Raw genomic sequence first — 20,811 nt, forward strand, 5'->3', positions numbered from 1 at the left:
GCATCAACCACACCATTATCCACTGAGATGTTGAAGGCAACAAACATCCTCATAGATTTGAAATGGTTTTGGGATTGTACTGTTTGAGATCCTGTGTGCTCGTTCAGTGTTGAGTCCAACATTGCCAAAGGAACAAGTCGGCTTGGTGGAATTGGTCGTGCTTTGCCGGAAGAAGGGAATCCTTGAGTTAATTGACCCATATCTTAAGGGGAAAATTGCACTAGAGTGTTTCAAGAAGTTTGTAAAGACAGCAGAGAAATGTGTGAGTGACCAGGGGATGTTCTTTGGAACCTTGAGTTTCATTTTACGTACCCATTTGATGTTGCAGGTTTTAACGTATTTATTTATTTGAAAAATTTTATTTCAATCTTTTGGGTTTTATTTTAAAAATTTGAAGATCAATGAAGGGCAAAATTGACTGTAACAGGGTAATTTTGGATTTTAAACTTATTTATATGCCACATGTCAAGTTTTATGAACGGATTATTATAGAACATTAACGGATATTAACCACAGGGAAGATTTGGTTAATTGTTAAAAAGCTTACGGATAATTTAAGACAATTTCTAAACAGTTGCCAGTTTTCTAAAATTTAGGGGTAATTTAATGAAACTTGAAATTTCCCTTTTCCATTTTTTGCAAGCCTCCGACGCCCACCAATCGCGCGTCGTTATTACAATGGCTCCCATCAGAATTCCTCATAGAGCGCTCTCCCGATAATAAAACTGAAGAATTCAACCTTAGCTAAGAAGAAAGAGAAAACGAAGTAGAGGGAAGATCTTACTCTGGTTTTTCTTCTCTCACGAATCTGGAGATCCCCAGGAGATTTCAATAGAAACCATTTACATCTCTTGTTATGGATCTAAATCCGGTAAATCATACAACAAGATTTCTCACCAGCGTCTCCTTTTGCTATAGAATTCACATAAATTTCATTTTTATCATAGTTTATAAACCTGTTCATCAAAGAATTGTTTTTTGTATTCTTTTCTTGGATGCATTTTTATGTAAACGTCATCATGTGTGAATTCTTACATTGCATCAGAGCACTTGAGTTATCTCTCTATCATCATTTACATAGATCTGTTCATCTGTAGGGTCGCCTGATTCCTATATATATCAGACAAGGTTGGCCTGATGTATCCGTTTGAATTTATCGAAATCGAGGTTCAAAAAACCAACTTTCCATGCTATGACCTGCAAATTATCAATTGATGTTATTGCCTAAGCAATTTTTTTTTATATCCCTCCCCAATAAGAAAGCACATTTGGACCAAAATTTTTTCTTACTCGGCTTTAGGCCCTGTGAGAGTCCGGTATCCAGCTTACATTGTGATTGAGAATTTGGAGAAGTCCAAGTTGGATGTCCCAATTGGCCCTAATCTAGTTCAATTTTGAATGGCTTTGCTTACATTTATTATCTATTTCTTAAGTCATATGGTTTTCCTTCGTAATGCAGCCTGCGGAAAATTATGCCAATCCAAAGACATGCTTCTTTCATGTTTTCTTCAAGGTATGTTGTTTCTTGACAAGGTTTTTTTTTTTTTTTTTTTTCCTTTTTCTTGCGTAACCTCATGTTGTTATGTGATTAACTATTTTTTGGATTTTGACAGGCTGCAGCTTTGGCGTTCTACATTCTTTCTGCCCTATTCTTTAGTAGCTTTGTCGTCATTTTTGTGGTTACAGTGCTTCTTGCTGCTCTTGATTTTTGGGTAGTGAAAAATGTCAGTGGACGGATATTAGTTGGTCTGAGGTGGTGGAATGAAATAGATGATCAGGGTGAAAGTATCTGGAAATTTGAATGCCTTGACCAAGAGGTTAGTATGCATATATACAATATATTTTTCTGTACAATAAATCCCTACTACAAATTTTAGACTATAATTTTACCTGCATCTTATGTTCTGTATATATTGTTGTTTTATGTACAGTCATTGGCTCGAATGAATAAGAAAGATTCATGGCTTTTCTGGTGGACCCTTTACCTTACGGTAAGTTAATACACCACAGATGTACTATCAGATAAAATTTCTAACATGGTACATTTGAATTTATATACCATTAGATTTGAAGAATCACTGAGAAGTTAAGCTTTTTCGTTCAAGTCTTTTATGGTTTCTAAGGTCTGTGGCTGGAGTTTCCTGAAGATTTGTGTAACTGCGCAGTAGTGGTGGCTTGGGGAACTGGTATGATTGTGAATTTTTTATATCCATAGGTGTTTGTGCATGCGCCAAAGGGAGAGAGAGAGAGAGGTGGGGAGTGGGGGTGAACTTCTATGCCTACTTTGCATGGAAAAGTGCTCCAGCATATGCATATTGCTTTTTTTTATAAGTAGCAATGATCAAAGTGCTTTATTAATATAAATAAGCATAATGTACAGATAACCTTCTGACTTTGATGTTGAAAGGAAGACCACAAATAAAAAGCAAGAAAAAATGAAACATAAGGCAGCTCCTCAGGAGTTGACCAAGGTAATATCAGCTGAATACAATGGCAGCCCTAGTATTCTCATCCCCCAATGGAAAGAAGCTCTAGGCAAAGTGCCAACCAGTGGGTTGGTAAGGTTTCCTGCTGTTCGTAGCAGAGACTTGGGCCACTTCTGGCTTTGGCAACTCCACGGGGTTAGCAAGGTTTCCTTCAAAAGAAATAAAAAAGAAGAAAGAAGCTCTAGCAACTCCACTTCTGGCTTTGGCCATTTTCTGATGAATTTGTTGATCTCAGGATCCAGCTCAATGAGATGTCATCCTGACCAAGGTATATGCGCAGTACTTAGATGGTCATATTACTTTTTACCAGCTTGGGTAACACTTGCCTTTATGTGCAAATGGTTGCACGGTCTGTATTCATGATATACCCTAGTAATTTAAAAAAATGAACTAGTGAATGCATTGAATGACCATAAAACTTCAAATACTTGAGTGCTTCTCTTGTAGATATAAAGTTTCTTCTGTTAGAACTATCTTTTTATTTATTTATGTACTTATTTTGATAGATCTGTTAGAGCAATCTTCTTATGCGCAGGCAGTTGCTTGGATCTTCCTTGGAATATTTTCAATCATAAGGTTTGAACCAGATTATCTCCTAGTTGTAGGAGTTTGTTTGAGCCTCAGCATTGCAAATATTGTTGGCTTCACTAAATGCCGCAAAGGTATGCAATTTTTTGTTTTAATCCTTTCATTAGCCAACGTATATGTACTGTTTTGAATTGTTACCTGGGAAATTATTAAATTGCCTAGTTGGCCAAAGTTAACTGGTCTAGTATGGTTTATAGATTAGTTTATCCCATCTTTGTGCAAAACCCTAAAATCTGACATCCTTCTAGTGCCTAACTAGATTAAAAATGGTAGAGTGCATATAGAACTTGATTGACCACCTTGCTCTCATCAAGTAAGATATTTGCAGCAAATGCCTAATATCCTTTCCTTCAATATATAGAAAAAAGGCAATAATTGTATTTTCACAAAATCCATTTCCCTCCAAGATATTCCAATTTGTATTACTCCTGCAAAATGATAGATCCATGGCAAATTGCCAAAAATTAAACCGATGAAATTTCCAAACTTTTAGTGATTCCTCCTTTCTAGGATACAGTCAGCGACAACCCTGCTATCTGTAATCTGTACAAGGAGGTTGATTTTGGTATGGGAGATTTTGTGAGAAGTGTTCTTTGATGTCTGCGCTGCAGCAGATGACCCTGGTCCACAAGGCAGATGTGTAGATTTCTTCGTTAGAACTTTATTTTCAAGGAGCAATTAGCGTGTAGGGTCCATGCATCAACAAATGTATTTGTATCATCCTCTGATTTCTGAGTACCACTATGGGTTAAAGAATGAAAATTAAGTATTATAGTCTACATTGGTTATTTGCACATTTGGATTATTTCTCCATCTGAATTGGGCATTTAGTTTTAACTGTGGCAGTGCCATTCTACGTTTCCAACTGCTTGCTTGATTACTCATTGCTTTTATAATTGAGTACCATTACAGGTTAAATAATGAAAATTGGGTATTATAATCTATATTAACTCTGCAAATTTGGACCAGTTTTTCATCTGAACTGGGTATTTTAGTTTTAATTGTGGTGGTGCCATTTTATGTTTCCAACTGCTTACTTGATTACTCATTGTATTTACAATTGGTGACCTAGATGTAAATTAATTGATTCACAAAAGTTTAGGCTAAATGGAGTTATTTGATTTTTTTTACGTACAAGACAAATTCTTCTGAAGCATATTAAATTGATGACTGCTAGTCTGCTACTGCACCTGAAAATAGCCCAAGATATCATAAGATCATTTTTTTGGAGACAGTGATATGTTATTTGCAGTTTATTGAAAAAAAATATATTAATTGCATTTGAAAAGGCAAAAGGATATTGTGTACACCAGAATCCACATAAACAAGGCTCTTTGGAAGCTTGTAATAAGAAAACTTTGTATGTCTAATATATGATGCCAAAATAGAGGCTCAAAATTTAAAAAGGAGTGGTAGAGAACTTTACTGAATTGTTCTTGAACCAACAACCAGGAGCAAATTGTCCCAACCGCTCTTCTTTACAACAAAGCATCAGGATTCACGTTGTTTTCAGAAAATGTGAGAGTTTCTTTCAACTTCAAGACAGACCACTGAAAAACTAGGGATCATTCATCAGAGTGGTTTGCCATGTTTACTAGGCCCTTCAACCATGATACCTGAATACCAATACAATTATGTCGTATTGTGCTGGATACTTCAATTTCTTAGTGCAAAATTTGTATCCAATGATGTACCCAGCTGCATCCTTGCTGTATCTGGGTAACATAGCACTTCAACTGCCATACTTTGAAAGTTGTTTTCTGGACTCCAGAAAACACTGTTGAACACTGAAAATGTCCAGAAAACCTTATCACAGAAGAAAAGAAACTCTGTTGTGAATAAAGAAGTGGTTTGTTACTTTGTTGACTTGGGAGTGTGGGAACATATTGTACGATCTATTTAAGGGCCCCAAAAAGGTATCTATTATGACAACATTAGAGCTCAAAAGTTGTTACCATAAAAGGCTTAAAATTTCTCTTATGTTAAATGATGGTTATATAGATAAGGGGGGTTACCCGAGAAATTCATCTAGGTCTAACAGTCATAAAATTTAAAATAGTATCTAGCATCTGTAGGACATTTTGGAGGCGTGCAAAACAATGCCTATTCCTTTTGTATTAACCATGTGAACTCATCATGGTTGGTAATAAAAGTCTAATTCAACCAATGGGATACCAGAGGATTGGCAATCTGAACACTAGCATTGGAAAAATTCTAATTCAACCACTGGAATACCACAGGGTCTGAACCCTGAACACCAGCTTGAAGTTTTGTGCAATGAACCAAAGCCAGTGGCATCATTAACAATAGTCTTTTTGTTTATGGGGTTAGTTACTGGTTAAATGCTTAAAATAAGCCCATAAGTTAATATCTTGAGCATGTGATCCTCTGCAATGGTCCAACTAAAACTAAGCTTGAGCATGAAGTCTCTTCAGTGATATCACTAAAATTAATTAATACATTGCTTATTGCTAGGTTTAAAAACTTAAGATGGGGTGCCTGTGTGGTTGAGATTGCAAATGTTCTTATTCTTTCTTGTAGTATTCTTAGTTCCTACTGCTAATTTTCAACTCAGATGCATTATTTTGTTTCTTAATGCTTTTAATCCTTGTGTTTCTTTAGATGCCAAGAAGCAGATTCAAGCATTTGCCTCTCGGACTATTGCCTCTCATGTTTCATCAACATTACAGTCAGCATTTAGTGTCGTGTAAGTTGTTTATATGGAAAATGAAAAAAAAATGGAAATAAAATGTAATTGCTGCATAGTTGAGATAATGAGGAAGGGAGGTGGCACCTGATCTGGGTGCAAGCTTTTTTTTTTTTTCTGCTCTTGCCCATTTTTTAATGAAATTGCAAAGCAAACATACATAACAAAGTGTTTTTCCATGCTCACAATTAGTTATAGATGTTTTTGGATCATTTATTTGAGATTTCCAATTTGTACAATGAAGAAAAGGAAATGTAATGCAAGAAGTAGAATGGTTATGTAAATGATTACTTCTTTTCCTGTATCTTATTCCTATTTTTCGCAGTGAGGAATTTGATACTAGATTTCATTCCTGTTCTTGTATCTATTAATTGGATCCTATCATTGTAGTAGGTTTAAAGATGCAAATGGCAATCTCAAATCTGATTCCTATTGAATCGTTAACTTGTATTTATTTATTTAACTCCTATTAAATAATGTATTAAAATAGAATGACTTAACTTTTAAACCACAGTTATTACTTTCATTTTAGTCCTTTACTATTTCAATGTTTCACAAAGCATTTTGATAGTTCATACTTCGCATTAACTATTAAGATATGCTTTTTTGTGTTTGAGAGGACCTTTTAAAATCTGGGAGCTAACTTTTGAGAGGACCTTTTGGCCAAGCTACTCTGCCTGTAGGGCCTCAGCTTCAAATAAACCCAGTCTCCTACCTCGAACTGAACATCTCGATGTTTCTTATCATAGTAGGCCTTCATTTGTTGTGCCTTTAGCAAGTTGGCCTTTAAGTCCTTAAGGACGGCATCTCTGTTTGCTAGATGTGCATCTACTTCAGTCACAGCTGTGGATCCCTTCTCATAGGGTAGTAAAGAGGGTGGTTTCCCTTCCATACAGGGCATGAAAAGGTGACATGCCAATTGAAACATGAAATGAGGTTTTATACCAGTCTTCCACCCACGGCAGCCACTTAGTCCACTCCCAGGGTAATCACTAGTAAAGCACCGAAGGTAGGTCTCAAGGGAACGATTCACCACCTCCATCGGACTGTGGATGATAGCTGGTGGAATGATGGAGTTTCGTTCCTTGCACCCGGAAGTATTCACCCCAGAAATGGCTCATGAAAGCTGAGTCCCGATCAGAGATAATTGTCTTGGGTGTGCCATGTAAACGGGAGACCTCCTGGACAAAAATTTTGGCCACTTGTGCTGCAGTGTATGGATGGGAAAGTGGTGCAAAATGCGCATACTTAGACAGCCGATCCACAAAAACAACAATGACCGTCTTTCCGCCGGAAGGAGGTAGACCAGTAATGAAATCCATGGTTACCTCATCCCAAACTTGTTCCGGGAGCGGTATAGGCTGTAACAGCCCAGCCGGGGACTGATTGTCATATTTATGCCCTTGACATATTGCACACATGGCAACATACTCTCGAATCTGTCTCATCATCCCCACCCAATAAAATTGAGATGATACCCTACGATATGTTCGTAGGATGTCAGAATGTCCACCCACTGGTGAAGCGTGAAAAAGCTCTAAGAGGGCCGGAATGTGGGTTGAGTTACCTGGCAGCACCATTCTGCCCTTGTACATCAGAGTTTCATTACAAAGGGAGAAACCAGATGGGACTTGTTCTCCATTCCGGATCTGGTTTCTGATCTCAAGTGAGACAAGCATCATTAGAGGCTTCCTCCCTCAGTTGACTCATAAATGGATAAGTGAGCCTAGAAGCTACCATCTGACGCACTCATGTTGCCTTGACAAAGCATCCGCAACCAGATTGGACGGACCTGCTTTGTATTCTATTGTGAAGTCAAAGCCTAGCAACTTATATACCCACTTCTGTCGTATCTCATTCAGAACCGGTTGTTCTATTAGATATCGTAAGCTTCTTTCGTCGGAGAGAATGGTGAAAGCTCGACCCAGCAAGTACCCCCTCCATTTCTGCACAGCCAACACAACCGCCGTTAACTCCTTTTCAAACGTGGATTTCCCCTGGGCCAATGGTGATAGAACCTTGCTGAAATAGGCAATTGGCTTTTCGTCTTGTAACAGTACCGCCCCTACGCCCTTTCCTGATGCATCCGATTCCACTACAAACGGTTTTGAAAAATCTGGCAGGGACAAGATGGGGGTGTCGTAAGGGCCATCTTTAGTGTCGTGAAGGCATTCTCTGCTTCTTCCGACCACTGGAATGCATTCTTCTCGAGCAATTTTGTTAGTGGAGCTGTCATAGTGCCGTATCCCTTAATGAGCCGCCGGTAATACACAGTAAGACCCGAAAAACCCCTAAGATCCTTGACAGTTGTGGGCTTGGGCCACTGCAACATACAATTTATCTTGTCTGGATCAGCTCTGACTGTGCCTGCTGTGACATAGTGTCCAAAATAGTGAATTTGCGTCTGTCAAAAATCACATTTCGACTTTTTAGCATACAACTGATTGGCCCTAAGAATGTCAAATGCTGCATGTGAGACTCCAAATCGGTGGTGTAGACTAAAATGTCATAAAAAAACACCAGAATAAAACGCCACAAATACGAAGTAAATGGAGCTTGTAAGGCCAAAGGCATCACAAAAAATTCATAGTGGCTCTCCTGCGTCCTAAATGCCGTCTTATAGACGTCTTGAGCATGTACTCTAATCTAGTGGTACCCTTCCCGTAAATCTAATTTGGAGAAAATTTTAGCCATACCAAGTTCATCCAACAGTTCATCAATTTAGGGCACAGTAGTCAATTCCAAAACGCCATGTGCCAACTTTCTTCTTAACCAAGAGGACAGGTGCTGAATACGGGCTGTTACTAAGCTGTATCATGCCTTTGTATTCACCAATCTTTCTATTTTCTTTTTCTAGCAATGTGGATACCGATAGGGTCGCACATTAGCAGGTGCAACACCTGGTTTGATTGGAATCCGATGGTCATGTGACTGCACTGGCGGCTAATGGTGGCAATTGAGTGGATTGGGTTGGGTTTGGTTTGAGTTGAGTTTCAATCCAGTCCATTACCCGTCAACCCGTTAATGACCCAATTATGTAAAATTAAATGGGTTGGTTCAACCCAATCCAACCTGCCCAAACCCATTAATCTTATATTTATGTAGTTAAAACCAAAAACTAATTCCATCCTAATAAATAAGTTGGTTATAGCTTAGTGGTAATAGTAATTGTTATTTATACAAGTGATGAAGGTTCAAATCACATTACATGCATTATTTTTACACAAGCAGCAAAGCCACTTAACTATGTTTGGGCTTCAGATTTGACAAACCACTTAGGTTCAAGCCGGTCAGACCAACTTAAACTATCTAATTGGATTGTCTTTGAACTAAGCACATCAAGAGTGGTTGAACCGTTTAGATCTAGACCAGTCTGGTCGGATCAGGTCCCGACTGAACCGGTCGGGACCACACTAGATTGGGCCAGTTCAGCTCAGTCGGGCCAGACCCAGCTGGACCGGCTCACTTCGGTCGGACCAGACCGATCCGAATTCAAGTCGGTCCCAGGTCAGAGGCTCCAAAGGGTCTAGGTCAACTAGCATTGTTGACCCGTGCCGAATTCGGTTCGGGTTGTATGGATACGCGCCGAACCGGGCAAAGCAAGTGGGTGATTTAGGGTATGGACTTCACCCGGTCCGGTGGCCTACTTCGGATTTGGGTCGACCCGGATCTCCTTGTGTCGGGTCGGGTTGGGTTGTGTGAATAATGGTTGGACCGAACAACCCAACCGGGCAAAGCAAGTGATACCAAGCCATCCCGTTTGAGGTCTATTTCAAAGTCGAGTTGACCCGGATCGATATGTTGGATCGGGTGTATTGAACTGGTCCGGTGAAATGTATTGATTCAAGACAACTAAATTTAATCAACAATTAATAGAAAATTAATGTATTAATTATAAATTATTTAATTCAAATGAAGAAAATTAAAAAAAAACTAAGAAATTAATATTTATATTTGTAATGGTTAACCCAACGGTTATCCACAACCCAACCCAACCCAATCCATTTAAATTGGTGGATTGAGTGATGGGTTGATCACACAACCCACCAAATAAATGGGCAGATTGGGTGGATTGGGCAGGTTCAAGGGATTGGGTGAAAAATTGCCACCCCTACTAACGGCAAGCCAGAGGGTTCATGAAAAACATCTGAGTAACCGGTAACAGTTTGGTTTCCTGTATTTCAGACATGTGTTCACTGTCACTCCCGGACAAGGTTGGGCCTGGCTGACTCACGCCCAAACTTGTTAAAATAACTCCCTTCACACCAGTTCCTGACTTCAGAATAAGGTTTAACCTCTCCTGTTGTATCGGCTCTGGTTCCCAACCTTTAAGGTGACACCGTTTGCCTTGACTCTGGAAATCCATCGTGAGGTGGGCCCAATCACATGTTACTGGCCCCAGCTCTTTTAACCATTGAATCTAATACCACATCAGCCCCACAGAATTCCAGCGGGTACAAATCCACTCAGAATTCACACCCTTGCATCTGTAACCTGAGCCCTTCGCACATTCAATCCACCGTATACAGTTACCATCAGCTACATGGACGGAGAACGAGACAGTCGGTTCGATTGCTAGCCCCAACTGCTTAGCCAGCACAGCGGTAATGAAATTCAGAGTACTACACTGTCGATTAATACTGCAACCCGTCGGCCCATAAGCCGGCCCATCACCCGCATGGTCTGGGCTGAATGTGTCCCCGTCAGAGGTTGTAATGAAATGGCCGGCTCTCCCGGTTCCCCTAACTGTCTCGGTTCATCCGTGTCGTCGGCCCAGTCATCTTCATAGTCTCCCTCAGGATCGATTTGTAAGGTGAACACCTGATGTCGCTTACACTTATGTCAAGGGAGAATTTTTCGTCGCAATTGTAGCAGAGGCCTCGTTCCCTACGAGCCTGCATTTCTGACCATGAGAGCTTCTTCAGAGGAATTGTTTGAGTTGGTACTGTCGTTTCCTTGGCGGTCGAACCTTCAGGACGATTGAGTGGAGTCTTCAAGATCGGTCCTGCGCCTCGGTTTGTTTTCCTCAAGCTATTTATCCTGTCCTCGTGGAGTCTAGCCAGTCCAACAGCCGCGGACATGGTGCTAGGTTGCATGGCCTTCACCTCTACTCGTATTTCGTCTTGGAGACCGCCAATGAAACATCCATTGCCAGTCGCTCAAATGCAACCTAGTATTCCCGTACCGTGCCTTCTTATCGCAGCTTCGACAAAGCTTCGTCAAAGTTTTCGAAAGAGGAAGGTCAAAAACGGATACGGAGGGCTTACGAAAACTCTTTCCACATCATCTGAGGATGCGATCGTTTGTACCACTGGAACCGATCGCCTCTCCTTCTAAGTACACTGGAGCGATCGCTACTCTCTGATGGCTCGCGATCTCCTGGATATCAAAGTATCGCTCTGCTCTGTAGATCCAAGAAAGAGGATCTTCTCCACTGAAAGCCGGAAATCCACTCTGACCCGGCGGTGATTATTTCCGCCGAACCGGTGAGAACTGTCTTGGCTGGAGCTCTCGTCACCGTTTTCTTTGCTGTTCGCTGTTCGGTGATGCATTCAGCTTCTCACATTGTGACATCACTGCTGAGATCGCTTCCTTGATCTCTCGCAGGTCGCCGAAGAACTTGTGTAGATCGACCTCAATTCTATCCATTCTCTCTTCTACTGACACTGACCTGGTCTGCGGCATGGACAACCACTTCTCTGGACGAAACCTCAAACTCTGATACCAGAATTGATGAGAGCTTGCTCACCACAGGAGTCTTCTTCGAGGGAGACTCTGCCTCCTGAAATCAGAAAAATATATATAGAGAGAGAGAGAGACCTCGATGCCTTTCTCATTGTTTCATGGGCTATTTATAGATGTCGGTTACCCCTCTTTAGCCATAATGGGCCATCTTACGAGGTCCCAAATGGGCCATTCACATTTCTTTTCTGTTATTATCAACAGTTCCATTAACTGATTACCACTTATAAGTTTCTAAAATATCATGCCTTTACTCATAAAATCCATAGTCGCACTCGTTTATAATACCTCTAGTTCTAGTTAACGTGCAACAGGTCACTAAGGCTAAGGCTATGCATGGTTTGATAGAAAATAGGAGAAAAACACAAAAGTTGGAAAGTTCTAACCAATTTTCTGTTCCTCTTTTAGGCTTTGCTCGTTTTTTTAGAATGTCATTCGGGTAAGTGTATTTATCCAAGTAAATGTTTTCTAGAAAATACTTATCGGTAGATTTACTTATCTATGTTCTTTTAATTTCCTGGTGAGTTATATAATGACTTTTTTTACTCATAAAAAGTCAATGTTAAAATGAACAAACTTGTCCCATTAAATAAAACTTTCACCCTAGTGAGAAAGTCTACCCAACCCACCCGGAAGATGAGTATCACTTACCCGGATAAGTGATATCCAGAAAAAATAACTTTACCATGGAGCCCAGAGCTTATAAAAAAAAAACTGTAAAGTTGGTCGACAGGGCCTTGAAGGTAAATTCTAGATAGGTATCCTGTACCTTGGGGATAGTGTTAAGGCTTGAACTTTCAAATGTGACAATACAGTACCTTGAACTTTTCAAATCTAACCATTAACATTCCATCAGTTATCTTGTATTAAACATTTTAAAATTCCAAAACTACTCTTCCTTTCCTATAGATTCGACTGAACTGTGTCAAAAAGTACAGGGTAATAATGTGTTGTCCTTAAAATTCAGGCCCTGTCACTACCCCCAAAGTATAGAGTACCTATGACATTTCATAACTGTTAAAATTAAGGGCTGATAGTGGCTTGTTCAAATGATTCCAACTTATAAAAAAAGAAGTACCATTGCATTTTTGCAACTATGATTTTGATTCTTGAATGATGAAACATAGGCATTGCAATAACTATTTTTTCTCTATTTTCAAGTTTTGAATGTTTCCAGCATTTTGCTTCCAGGTTTCAGCATTTATTTAGCAGTCTCAATTAAACCCTATAAAGTTCCTAAAACTCTATCTGCTAATCTTTTTCAATATAGTTTCTTTAGTTTGGGGCTGCAAATGGATCAAATTGATTTTTCTTTTTTCTTTTTTTGATAAATTGGATCAAATTGAATTCAGATAGGGATATCTGACTCCAATCCAATAAAATATAAAATCCAAATTCGAGTTGATATCCCACAAAGCATAGATTCAAATTTAATTCATTTATATTATCTAGATATTTAAATCAATTATTAATATTGGTAAACATGTAGAAAAAATCTATGATGTCGGAAAGGTATGATGGTGGAAGAGCTTTCATAAATTGGATCAAATTGAGTTCAGATATATGGATATCCGAATCCAACTCAATAAAATATAAAATCCGAATTCGATTTGATATCCCCCCAGCTTTGTAAAACATAGATTCAAATTCAATTCATCTAATATTATCTAGATATTTAAATAAATTATAATATTAGTAAACTTGGAAGAGCTTTGACCATTCAAGCCCCTCGATTGTTTATCGCTTTCCCGATACCGATTGATTGGTGTGAAATTCTTCAGGTATCATAGTTGAACCCAAACTTGTATAGAATTGACATACATAATAAATCTATAATTAACATCCAGTTGTAACGAAATTTAACAAAAAACTAGTATTTTATATATAATTATATACCAAAAAAATAGTATTTTATATATGTATACAGAATGGGATCTGATCGGAAGATCGAATCAAACGATATTCAAATTCAATCTGATTAAATAAACGGATCATATTTTTAATTATGATCAGATCCAACTAATAGCTATTATAATTTATAAATGCCCGGATCTGACTTAAAAGAATAGGATGGATTCATATTCGAATCGGATCCATTTGGAAAACTCTACAAGTTTGGGGGCATAGGACTAGTATTACGGTCAGAATATCAGCCAAAATTTCTCCGATCAAATGACTTTCCCACTCTTATCATATATCCCCGGATCGGTGGATCCTCTCTCTCTCTCACACACCACACACACACACACATCATATACCCAATTACCCACCTTAGGTCCTTAGCAGCATCGGTCTTCCAAGATTTCATTCAAAGGAAAAGAAAGGCTCAAGGCCCAAACAATACAAACTATAACAAACTGAGCTAAAGCATACCTAGAACCAGGATACAAAAAAGATTCCCAATCTCGATTATGAGACACCCAGCCAAACAGGAGGAGAACCCAACCAACAAATCTCTTTTAACAGAAGAAGCTCATCTGAGCAACCACAGGTGCAGCCCTATTACAACAGCGGTTTGCAAATATAAAAGACATCCAAAAGAACAGCACGTTTCACAACTTCCCAAACAGAGAATAAAAAATCCAAAGGTGGATTGTAATTTGAGTCAGAGACAATTCGCCAACTCTTGGCAATTAGATTCAACGATCAACTGATCCAAAGCAAGAGAATTAGCCAGCAGTAAATCACTAAACCCTGTAAAACAGCTTCCCTCTCTGCTTCAGTTGGGCTGTTGGTTTTCACAAGACCCGGGCTGAGCAGCAACAAAAACTCCCCTGCTGAGCAACAAAGATTACATGAGCATCACTGAGGCCATTCTCTTTTCTTTCAAATAATTCTGCACTTGTTTGTTTTCTTTGTTATACAAAAAATGTGGACCAACGCAGAAAGCACATCCAACTTTGTATTTTATTATGCCTTTTCATGCGTCCTACCATGTTTGTAAGGCAAAGGATACAAAAAATTGCATAGACTCACTGTTTACTAATTACTACAACTCCTTTCTATTTTCTTCCTATATAAGAATTATGCATATAATTGCCTATTTTTATTATAAAGTACTTAGAAAGTGAAATGAAAAGATGAAAATGTCTAAATGCAGTGAATGGAATATTAAGTACCAGTGATAATACATGTCTAATTCCTAATCACGGTAACCAAAGAATGGGGGGGAACAAAGAGAACTCAAATACCAGAGCGTAGGGATGTCTCATGGCAATTAAATGGTCAAGCTGCCACCTTAACTACTCTGAAGGAATCCATGACCTGGCGCAGATCGTTTTCCTCCTCCAAGAAAACATTTTCAGGTGTTTGCAGTCTCAGTTCATACAGTCGGTTGTTTTCAACTCCAAGAACTGAAAGGTAACGCCTGTTCCATTCCAAACGTACTATTCGTTCCTGTGGCATAACAGCTAATTCATTGTTGTTTGCATATGACTTTATATTTATCTGCATACAATGTCAAAGGTACAACTTTTAATCAAATATCCTGGATTTGATAATGAATTGCATGATGAAGATTTATGCTTCTGCCAATTTCCCCAAAAAAAAAGATGCATGTATTCTTTCCATCTGTCATCTGATAGAAAGAATGTGACAAAGCCAAATCATTCAATTACAAGACTCGACAGTATTGTCCAAGATCACTTGGGACCTCACAGTGCAAGAGCTAGCATGATAGGACAACCTAATGTTTAGTTCTTAGTAGTACTATTTCTATAAGGTATGCAATCAAGGCTCAGTTTAGGATGAGTGCAAATACAAGGTTTAGAAATACTGTATACAAGGTCTTGCAGCACTCTTCCCAAACTGAGCTTTGGTGCAAATGAACAGTGCAAATACAAGGTTTAGAAATACTGTATACAAGGTTTTGCACTGAAAATGCTTGTATTTACACTCTTCCCAAACTGAGCCTAAGCATTTTTTTCGTTTTTTTTAATCCAAAAATGTCCTAACCTCAACTTGATAATAGATCTTTCCATCATCTGCAACTCTTGATGATGTAGAAAGAATGTTTGATTCACGCCGTACGCCAAGTCTAGTTGACATAAACTCTGTCAAATACTGTTTAAGTACTTTCTCTCCTGCTTTTTGAGGAGGACCCAAATCCTCGACGCTTTTGTACTTGGAAGATGAAGGAGAGGAAACTTCCACCGAAATATTCTCATCCAGAACAAAAGGGTCCCTGAAAAATATGTCTGCTCCAGCACCTCGGACTTGAATCCAGTTCTGAGGATACTTAAACGTATAACCATCAAAAGTATCTATATATTCCCTAAAGCCAATAGAAGGTTGAGCCAGTGAACTGTCATGAAAGCCAACTTGTGAGAAGATAAAACTTGAAAGCATCAAAGTCATCACATTCCTCCTTGGAACTGCAAAAGCTTTAGTCTGGTTGTATCAGGAGGGGCATTATTTAGAAACCACATCAAATAGACTAAAGAAAGGTAATCTAATGATCAAATACAATGTGCTAAATGCATAACGGAAAACAATGCAAGAGAAAATACAAGAAAAAGATGTAGTTCAATAACTGACAAGTGCATCTTGAAAAATGGTGCAACCGTGCTGGAGAGAAAATAGGAAAAAGTAATACAAGAACATCTGTGGAGCAACATGGTTATGATTGGATCATTGGACTGACAACTAAGAAATATTTTTGCAATGGTAAAAAGGTCATTAGTCCATTACCCAATGTTGGTCCCAGCCATCCAGGGTCTTGGGAGGGTAGACTGCAAACAAACCTTGCCTTCTTTTTTTTTTCTCCTTTTTATTTTGGCATAAAAATAGCTGCTTGTAGACTCAAACTCATGTTCTCATACTTATCAGTCTGAGATTGTACTATTACACCAAGTAATGGCCCCTAAATATTTGTACAATGATACTGCCCACATTTTATGTGATACATAATGAACATTCCCAATTTCCCATCAATCCTGAGTTCTGACTCTGCAACAGGTGGGCAATCTCTTAGACTGGATGCTTTAGAGATTCACAACAGCGGGAAAGTACTTGAATTTGACTTTCTGGATTTTAGATGAACCATAATGGAAAAGCAACCAGAAAAATCCATTTACCATATGTAGGACCATCAAGTTCTTGTGATTTTTGTCCATGCTCAGTAGACAAGTGGCTCATTGACTTGAAAGGCAAGGCAAATAAGTGCTTGGGCATTAAGTTCATAATGTAAGCACCTATGGACTATGATATCCTTTATCCTTTCTTTTATTTATTTATCTATTTGGTAGGGCTTCATCTTTTCAAGTGATCTTCCTATTGAGTTTTACCTGTGCAAATTAAAAATGGAAACATATTGTTGAATATGAAAATCCCAGGAAATCTGACAACAAAGTGACACTACACCTATCTGTTTTTTTTTTTTTTGATCAATTCCCATTTCTGGCACATTTTTCATCAATATCTTTCATTTATAAGATTAGAATCTGTATCTGACGCGAATGCTTGCAGCATAAGAAGTGCGTTCAAGTTGCCTTCATTCAACACAAGCCAACCAAAGAATGAAACAGAGACAGGGAGATAACATACAAAAATAGTTAGAGAAAATGACAGAATTTTCATTAAATGGGACCTTGTTGTTGCCTAACTCAAGGTTATTTGCTGAATTTTGTAATTGTTGAACTAAGATTGCCACCCACATATTGTATGCTATTCAGTAATTGCACTAACCAAGCTCAGTAGCTAGTGGCAATAACAACCTCGAATATACAACTTAAATTGTGTATTATCCATGAATATAGGAATGTAATTGACCGATAGTAGACCCTACCACAGTATCTACAATTAGTCCAGAAATCCTATGGAAGTCGGTGCTTGGTAATGGAAACCTCGTTGGAAAAGGGTAGCCGCCTTTAAGAACACCCTCTAGTTTCTATTTTGAACTTTTGATAACTCCAGTGTACTAGTTAATATCCCACCCACAAAAAGGAACAGAGAAGGAAAAAGGATCAATTATATTGCTGCATTTTTTTTGGTTCATATTATATTGCTACAGGTTTGGAGGTTACATTTTCGACCCTTTTACTGCAACTTGAACGGAAAAATTTTTCTATCAGATGCAACGGAAAAGATCACAATGGAATTATGGAACCATTTCGTCCAAGATGGCAACGAAATAAGCTACTGGTTATTGTGATAGGCCTTAGAATGCCTGCCCGAACTCAGGCAGTGTCTGGTTACAAAACGTATGTGTAGTCGAGAGGAGAATTATATAAGAGAACATGCAAATCATCAATAGAACTGTAATGGAAACACGGAGGTCAGAAAAACGAGACAGGGAAAAAGAGAGATTAAATATGTAACCTCTTGAAGGAACATTTTGAGCTTCGCAGAAGATTCCACGGCGTCGGCTCGCAGTGTTCGGGCTGGTAGCTGACAAGAACCGCAGTGGTGATGTTCCGGTATGTGTCCAAACAAACGGTCTCCGTCGTCTTGAGACCGCCGTTCGAGGGTGTGAGGAGTGTGGAGAAGGAACCGATTCAAGCACCGCAGCCATGGACAGAGAAGACGAAAAGGGTTTCTAACTGAGGATCCAAATTAAACAAATGCCATTGTTGAAAATCAACAGAGACGATGTCACATATGAGAGAGAGAGAGAGAGAGAGAGAGAGGAAATCACGGTGACCAGAACTTATCAGAGTGGATAGTGGATAGGAATGTTACGAATGTAGGATGTAAAACGAAGTTAGGCTTTGTTTGGTTGCATTGCAATTTTGCACTAAGAGTGCCAATGAAAAGAATGCAAATTCTGGTTCAATTTTATTTTATTTTAGGTTTTACTTATTCTGCTTCAGGCTGCAATCAAATAAAATAACGCAACATTTGAAATTTGCACTCAAATCATTTACAGTTATGGTAGCATATTTTTGCATCACTGCAAAACAAACTAGTCCTTAAGGCTGTGTTTGGTTACAGTTTAAATTTATTTGCACTAGTACAAATGCATGGGAGTGCAAATGAAAAAAATGTAAATTCTAATTTAATTTTGTTTTAGATTTTATTTTATTTCATTTGTATTGCAATCAAACAAAGTAAACTAAAATTTGAAACAAAAATAGGTCAGAATTTACATCAAATCATTTGCACTGTTATATATATATTGTATCATTAAAGACTAGTTTGATTTACAGTGTTTATATTATTTTTTTATTTCGTATCATTAAGTTGTATTTGGTTTCTGAAATATGTACAGTACAAATACATACAAAATATAAGGTTTTGCACTCTAATATAGAATAACAGAATGACTTAATTACTTAAACTACCCCTAAGTATATAACAATTACTTAAAGTACCCCTAAAGTTTCAAAGGTAGCTCTGCCCCAAGCATTACAAAAACAAATAAACAAAAGACCAGTAGGAAGAGCAGAAAAACAAAGGTACAGAAGGTGGTAAAGGTGAAGAGAAAGCTTGATTCGCCATCCAATATGTTGCTTGGTTTTCTTCCCTAAAAAAGTGAAAGTAGGAGATTCCACACTCTAAGCTTTCTGCAATCTTTGAGCATTCGGTGATGATGATCTTCAGCTTCCAAGGAACGCGAACCTTCTTCAATCTCTAGGCATGAGAAAACAAGGAGAGAGTCCCCTTCAATACAGATTGGGACTGATCTAAAATTGAGCAATACTGTAGGCTTCCCAAGCCGCCCATGCTTCAGCAAACACTGCCAAGATGACCCTTGGCAATGTAGGCAATAGAATAGCCCCAGTCCTCCTTTTTGGAAGCATCAAAATTAATTTTGATGGTACCAACTGAAGGGAGATTTCAGAAAATATGTTTCCAAGATTTTAAGGAATTTAAGTTACTAAAAATTTTTACATGAATGGAGGATTATTTTAAATACCCTTAGAGCTCTATCAATAATAATAGGGGGAGGAGAATCTTTACTTTTAAAAGCTTTTTCATTTCTATCTTCTTGAAGGCTTCTCCACCAGTCAAGAAAGGAGAGATTACAATAGTTTAGGTCACTTGTATTAAGGTTAATAGTGCTCTAAACTTGGCTAGCAATGGTACATTTTCTGAATATGTGATCAATATCCTCATGATCACCATAAATACTACAAGCCCCATCAATGTTAAATCCCCTAGAAATGAGAAAGGCTTTAGAAGGAAGCCTAGCACTTAGAAGTAAAGGAATGTTTTAATACTTGGAGGAGCTTGAGACCCCATATTCTACTTTACACCATATTTGTCCCCCCCACCCCCACCCCATCCCATTGGACATGATGCAAGCCTCCTTGTAAGTAGATTTGATAGTAAATTTACCTTTGGGATTCAATCTCCATATTAATTTAAACTCTAGATGGGAGGAAGATGGACATGATGTTAGCCCATACAAGGTTTGGCACAAAGTTTCAAATTGAATTTTCCGCCTACATTTTTCTATCATGATCAATGAAACTTGAGACTAGAAGGGTATTTTCTTTAGAGGAGATATCTCTATTCATCAAATCCTTTTATGGACCCCTGGTCAATCCAACTAGCATTCCGGAAATTGACATGTCTACCATCACCAATCCCTCTCTCAAGGAATCAAGAATTAAGAATGCCTCTCCAAGCCCATGAAATTCCATTTTCTTTTTGGTTAAAACTCCAAAAGTTATCCTTTCTTATGTATTTGTGGGTCACAACTTTTACCCAAAGATTTTGTTTGTCTTTCAAAATTTACTAACCGTGTTTAGAAAGATAGGCCTCATTAACCTAATGAATGTTCTCAAGGCCAAGGCTGCCCCATCTCTTGGGAAGACACACTATTTCTCATTTCCTCGATTCTCCTTTGCCCATAGAAAATTTCCTTGAGTCTCATTTACCACATCAATAACACAATTCGGGCACTTGAAGCACTTCATGATGAATTGAAGCATAGAGTTGATAGTCTGATAGAATTTTTTGTTTCCATGCAACAAGCTTATTTTTAATTTTTTTCTTTGAGTTCCGTGAATAATTTCGTTGTAACCAGGCCATTTATTATAGGGTCCCCAAGGTAAGTGTTATCGTTTTTCTTTCCCAGGGGAATTTTCATGACTTTTTGACATTATCTTTTAGAGTTTGATTGAGATATTTTTTGAAAATCTCAATGTTGATTTTGAAAATTTTGGGCTTTGACACAAAGCCTTAGCATAATTTATAAGAATTTCTTTGACTTCCAAACATGTTGGGATTGTGATTTTTGTGAAAATTAAGAAATTATCAACAGATTAAAGAATTGGAATACAAGGGCCCCCTCTCGAGGCTCTGCAACCAATAGGGTTCTTAGGCTTGTTTGCTTCTTTGATT

General features: G+C 38.3%; 2 protein-coding genes across 8 annotated transcripts; one reads left to right on the forward strand and one right to left on the reverse strand.

Moving 5' to 3' along the window:
• Positions 1-587: 587 nt before the first annotated feature.
• On the forward strand, positions 588-6,096 carry LOC104611224 (Golgi apparatus membrane protein-like protein ECHIDNA). Of its 2 annotated transcripts, XM_019200078.2 has the most exons (7): positions 588-871; positions 1,098-1,167; positions 1,460-1,513; positions 1,614-1,817; positions 1,932-1,991; positions 3,022-3,148; positions 5,697-6,096. In XM_019200078.2, exons 2-7 carry the CDS (start codon positions 1,138-1,140, stop codon positions 5,783-5,785), a joined length of 564 nt encoding a protein of 187 aa, XP_019055623.1. In that variant the 5' UTR covers positions 588-871; positions 1,098-1,137; the 3' UTR covers positions 5,786-6,096. The 2 variants fall into 2 exon arrangements, with proteins under 2 accessions (XP_019055623.1, XP_010276498.1); XM_010278196.3 differs by lacking the exon at positions 1,098-1,167 and having other exon boundaries at positions 594-871.
• Positions 6,097-13,802: 7,706 nt separating this feature from the next.
• On the reverse strand, positions 13,803-18,197 carry PPD1 (Photosystem II reaction center PsbP family protein). Of its 6 annotated transcripts, none has more exons than XM_088902499.1 (4): positions 17,842-18,197; positions 15,478-15,905; positions 14,715-14,919; positions 13,803-14,297 (listed from the first exon to the last, which is right to left on the reverse strand). In XM_088902499.1, the coding sequence occupies exons 1-3, from the start codon at positions 18,032-18,034 to the stop codon at positions 14,749-14,751; spliced, it is 792 nt and encodes a 263-aa protein (XP_088758625.1). In that variant the 5' UTR covers positions 18,035-18,197; the 3' UTR covers positions 13,803-14,297; positions 14,715-14,748. The 6 variants fall into 6 exon arrangements, with proteins under 6 accessions (XP_088758625.1, XP_010276492.1, XP_010276491.1 ...); XM_010278190.3 differs by having other exon boundaries at positions 14,715-14,970; positions 17,842-18,195; XM_010278189.3 differs by having other exon boundaries at positions 13,803-14,300; positions 14,715-14,970; positions 17,842-18,195.
• Positions 18,198-20,811: the final 2,614 nt, after the last annotated feature.

The sequence above is a fragment of the Nelumbo nucifera genome, chromosome 4 (genome assembly GCF_055504915.1).
Source record: "Nelumbo nucifera cultivar China Antique chromosome 4, China Antique-T2T, whole genome shotgun sequence".
Taxonomy (NCBI): Eukaryota; Viridiplantae; Streptophyta; class Magnoliopsida; order Proteales; family Nelumbonaceae; genus Nelumbo; species Nelumbo nucifera.

Coding starts and splice junctions, on each gene's coding strand:
- PPD1 (XM_010278190.3), bottom strand. CDS start 18,034: ATGGCTGCGGTGCTTGAATCGGTTCCTTCTCCACACTCCTCACACCCT. Junction 15,906..17,841: donor TCAAAATGTTCCTTCAAGAG/GTTACATATTTA, acceptor ACCAGACTAAAG/CTTTTGCAGTTCCAAGGAGG. Junction 14,971..15,477: donor AGATCTATTATCAAGTTGAG/GTTAGGACATTT, acceptor CATTGTATGCAG/ATAAATATAAAGTCATATGC.
- LOC104611224 (XM_019200078.2), top strand. CDS start 1,138: ATGTATCCGTTTGAATTTATCGAAATCGAG. Junction 1,818..1,931: donor TTGAATGCCTTGACCAAGAG/GTTAGTATGCAT, acceptor TTTTATGTACAG/TCATTGGCTCGAATGAATAA. Junction 1,992..3,021: donor GGTGGACCCTTTACCTTACG/GTAAGTTAATAC, acceptor TCTTATGCGCAG/GCAGTTGCTTGGATCTTCCT.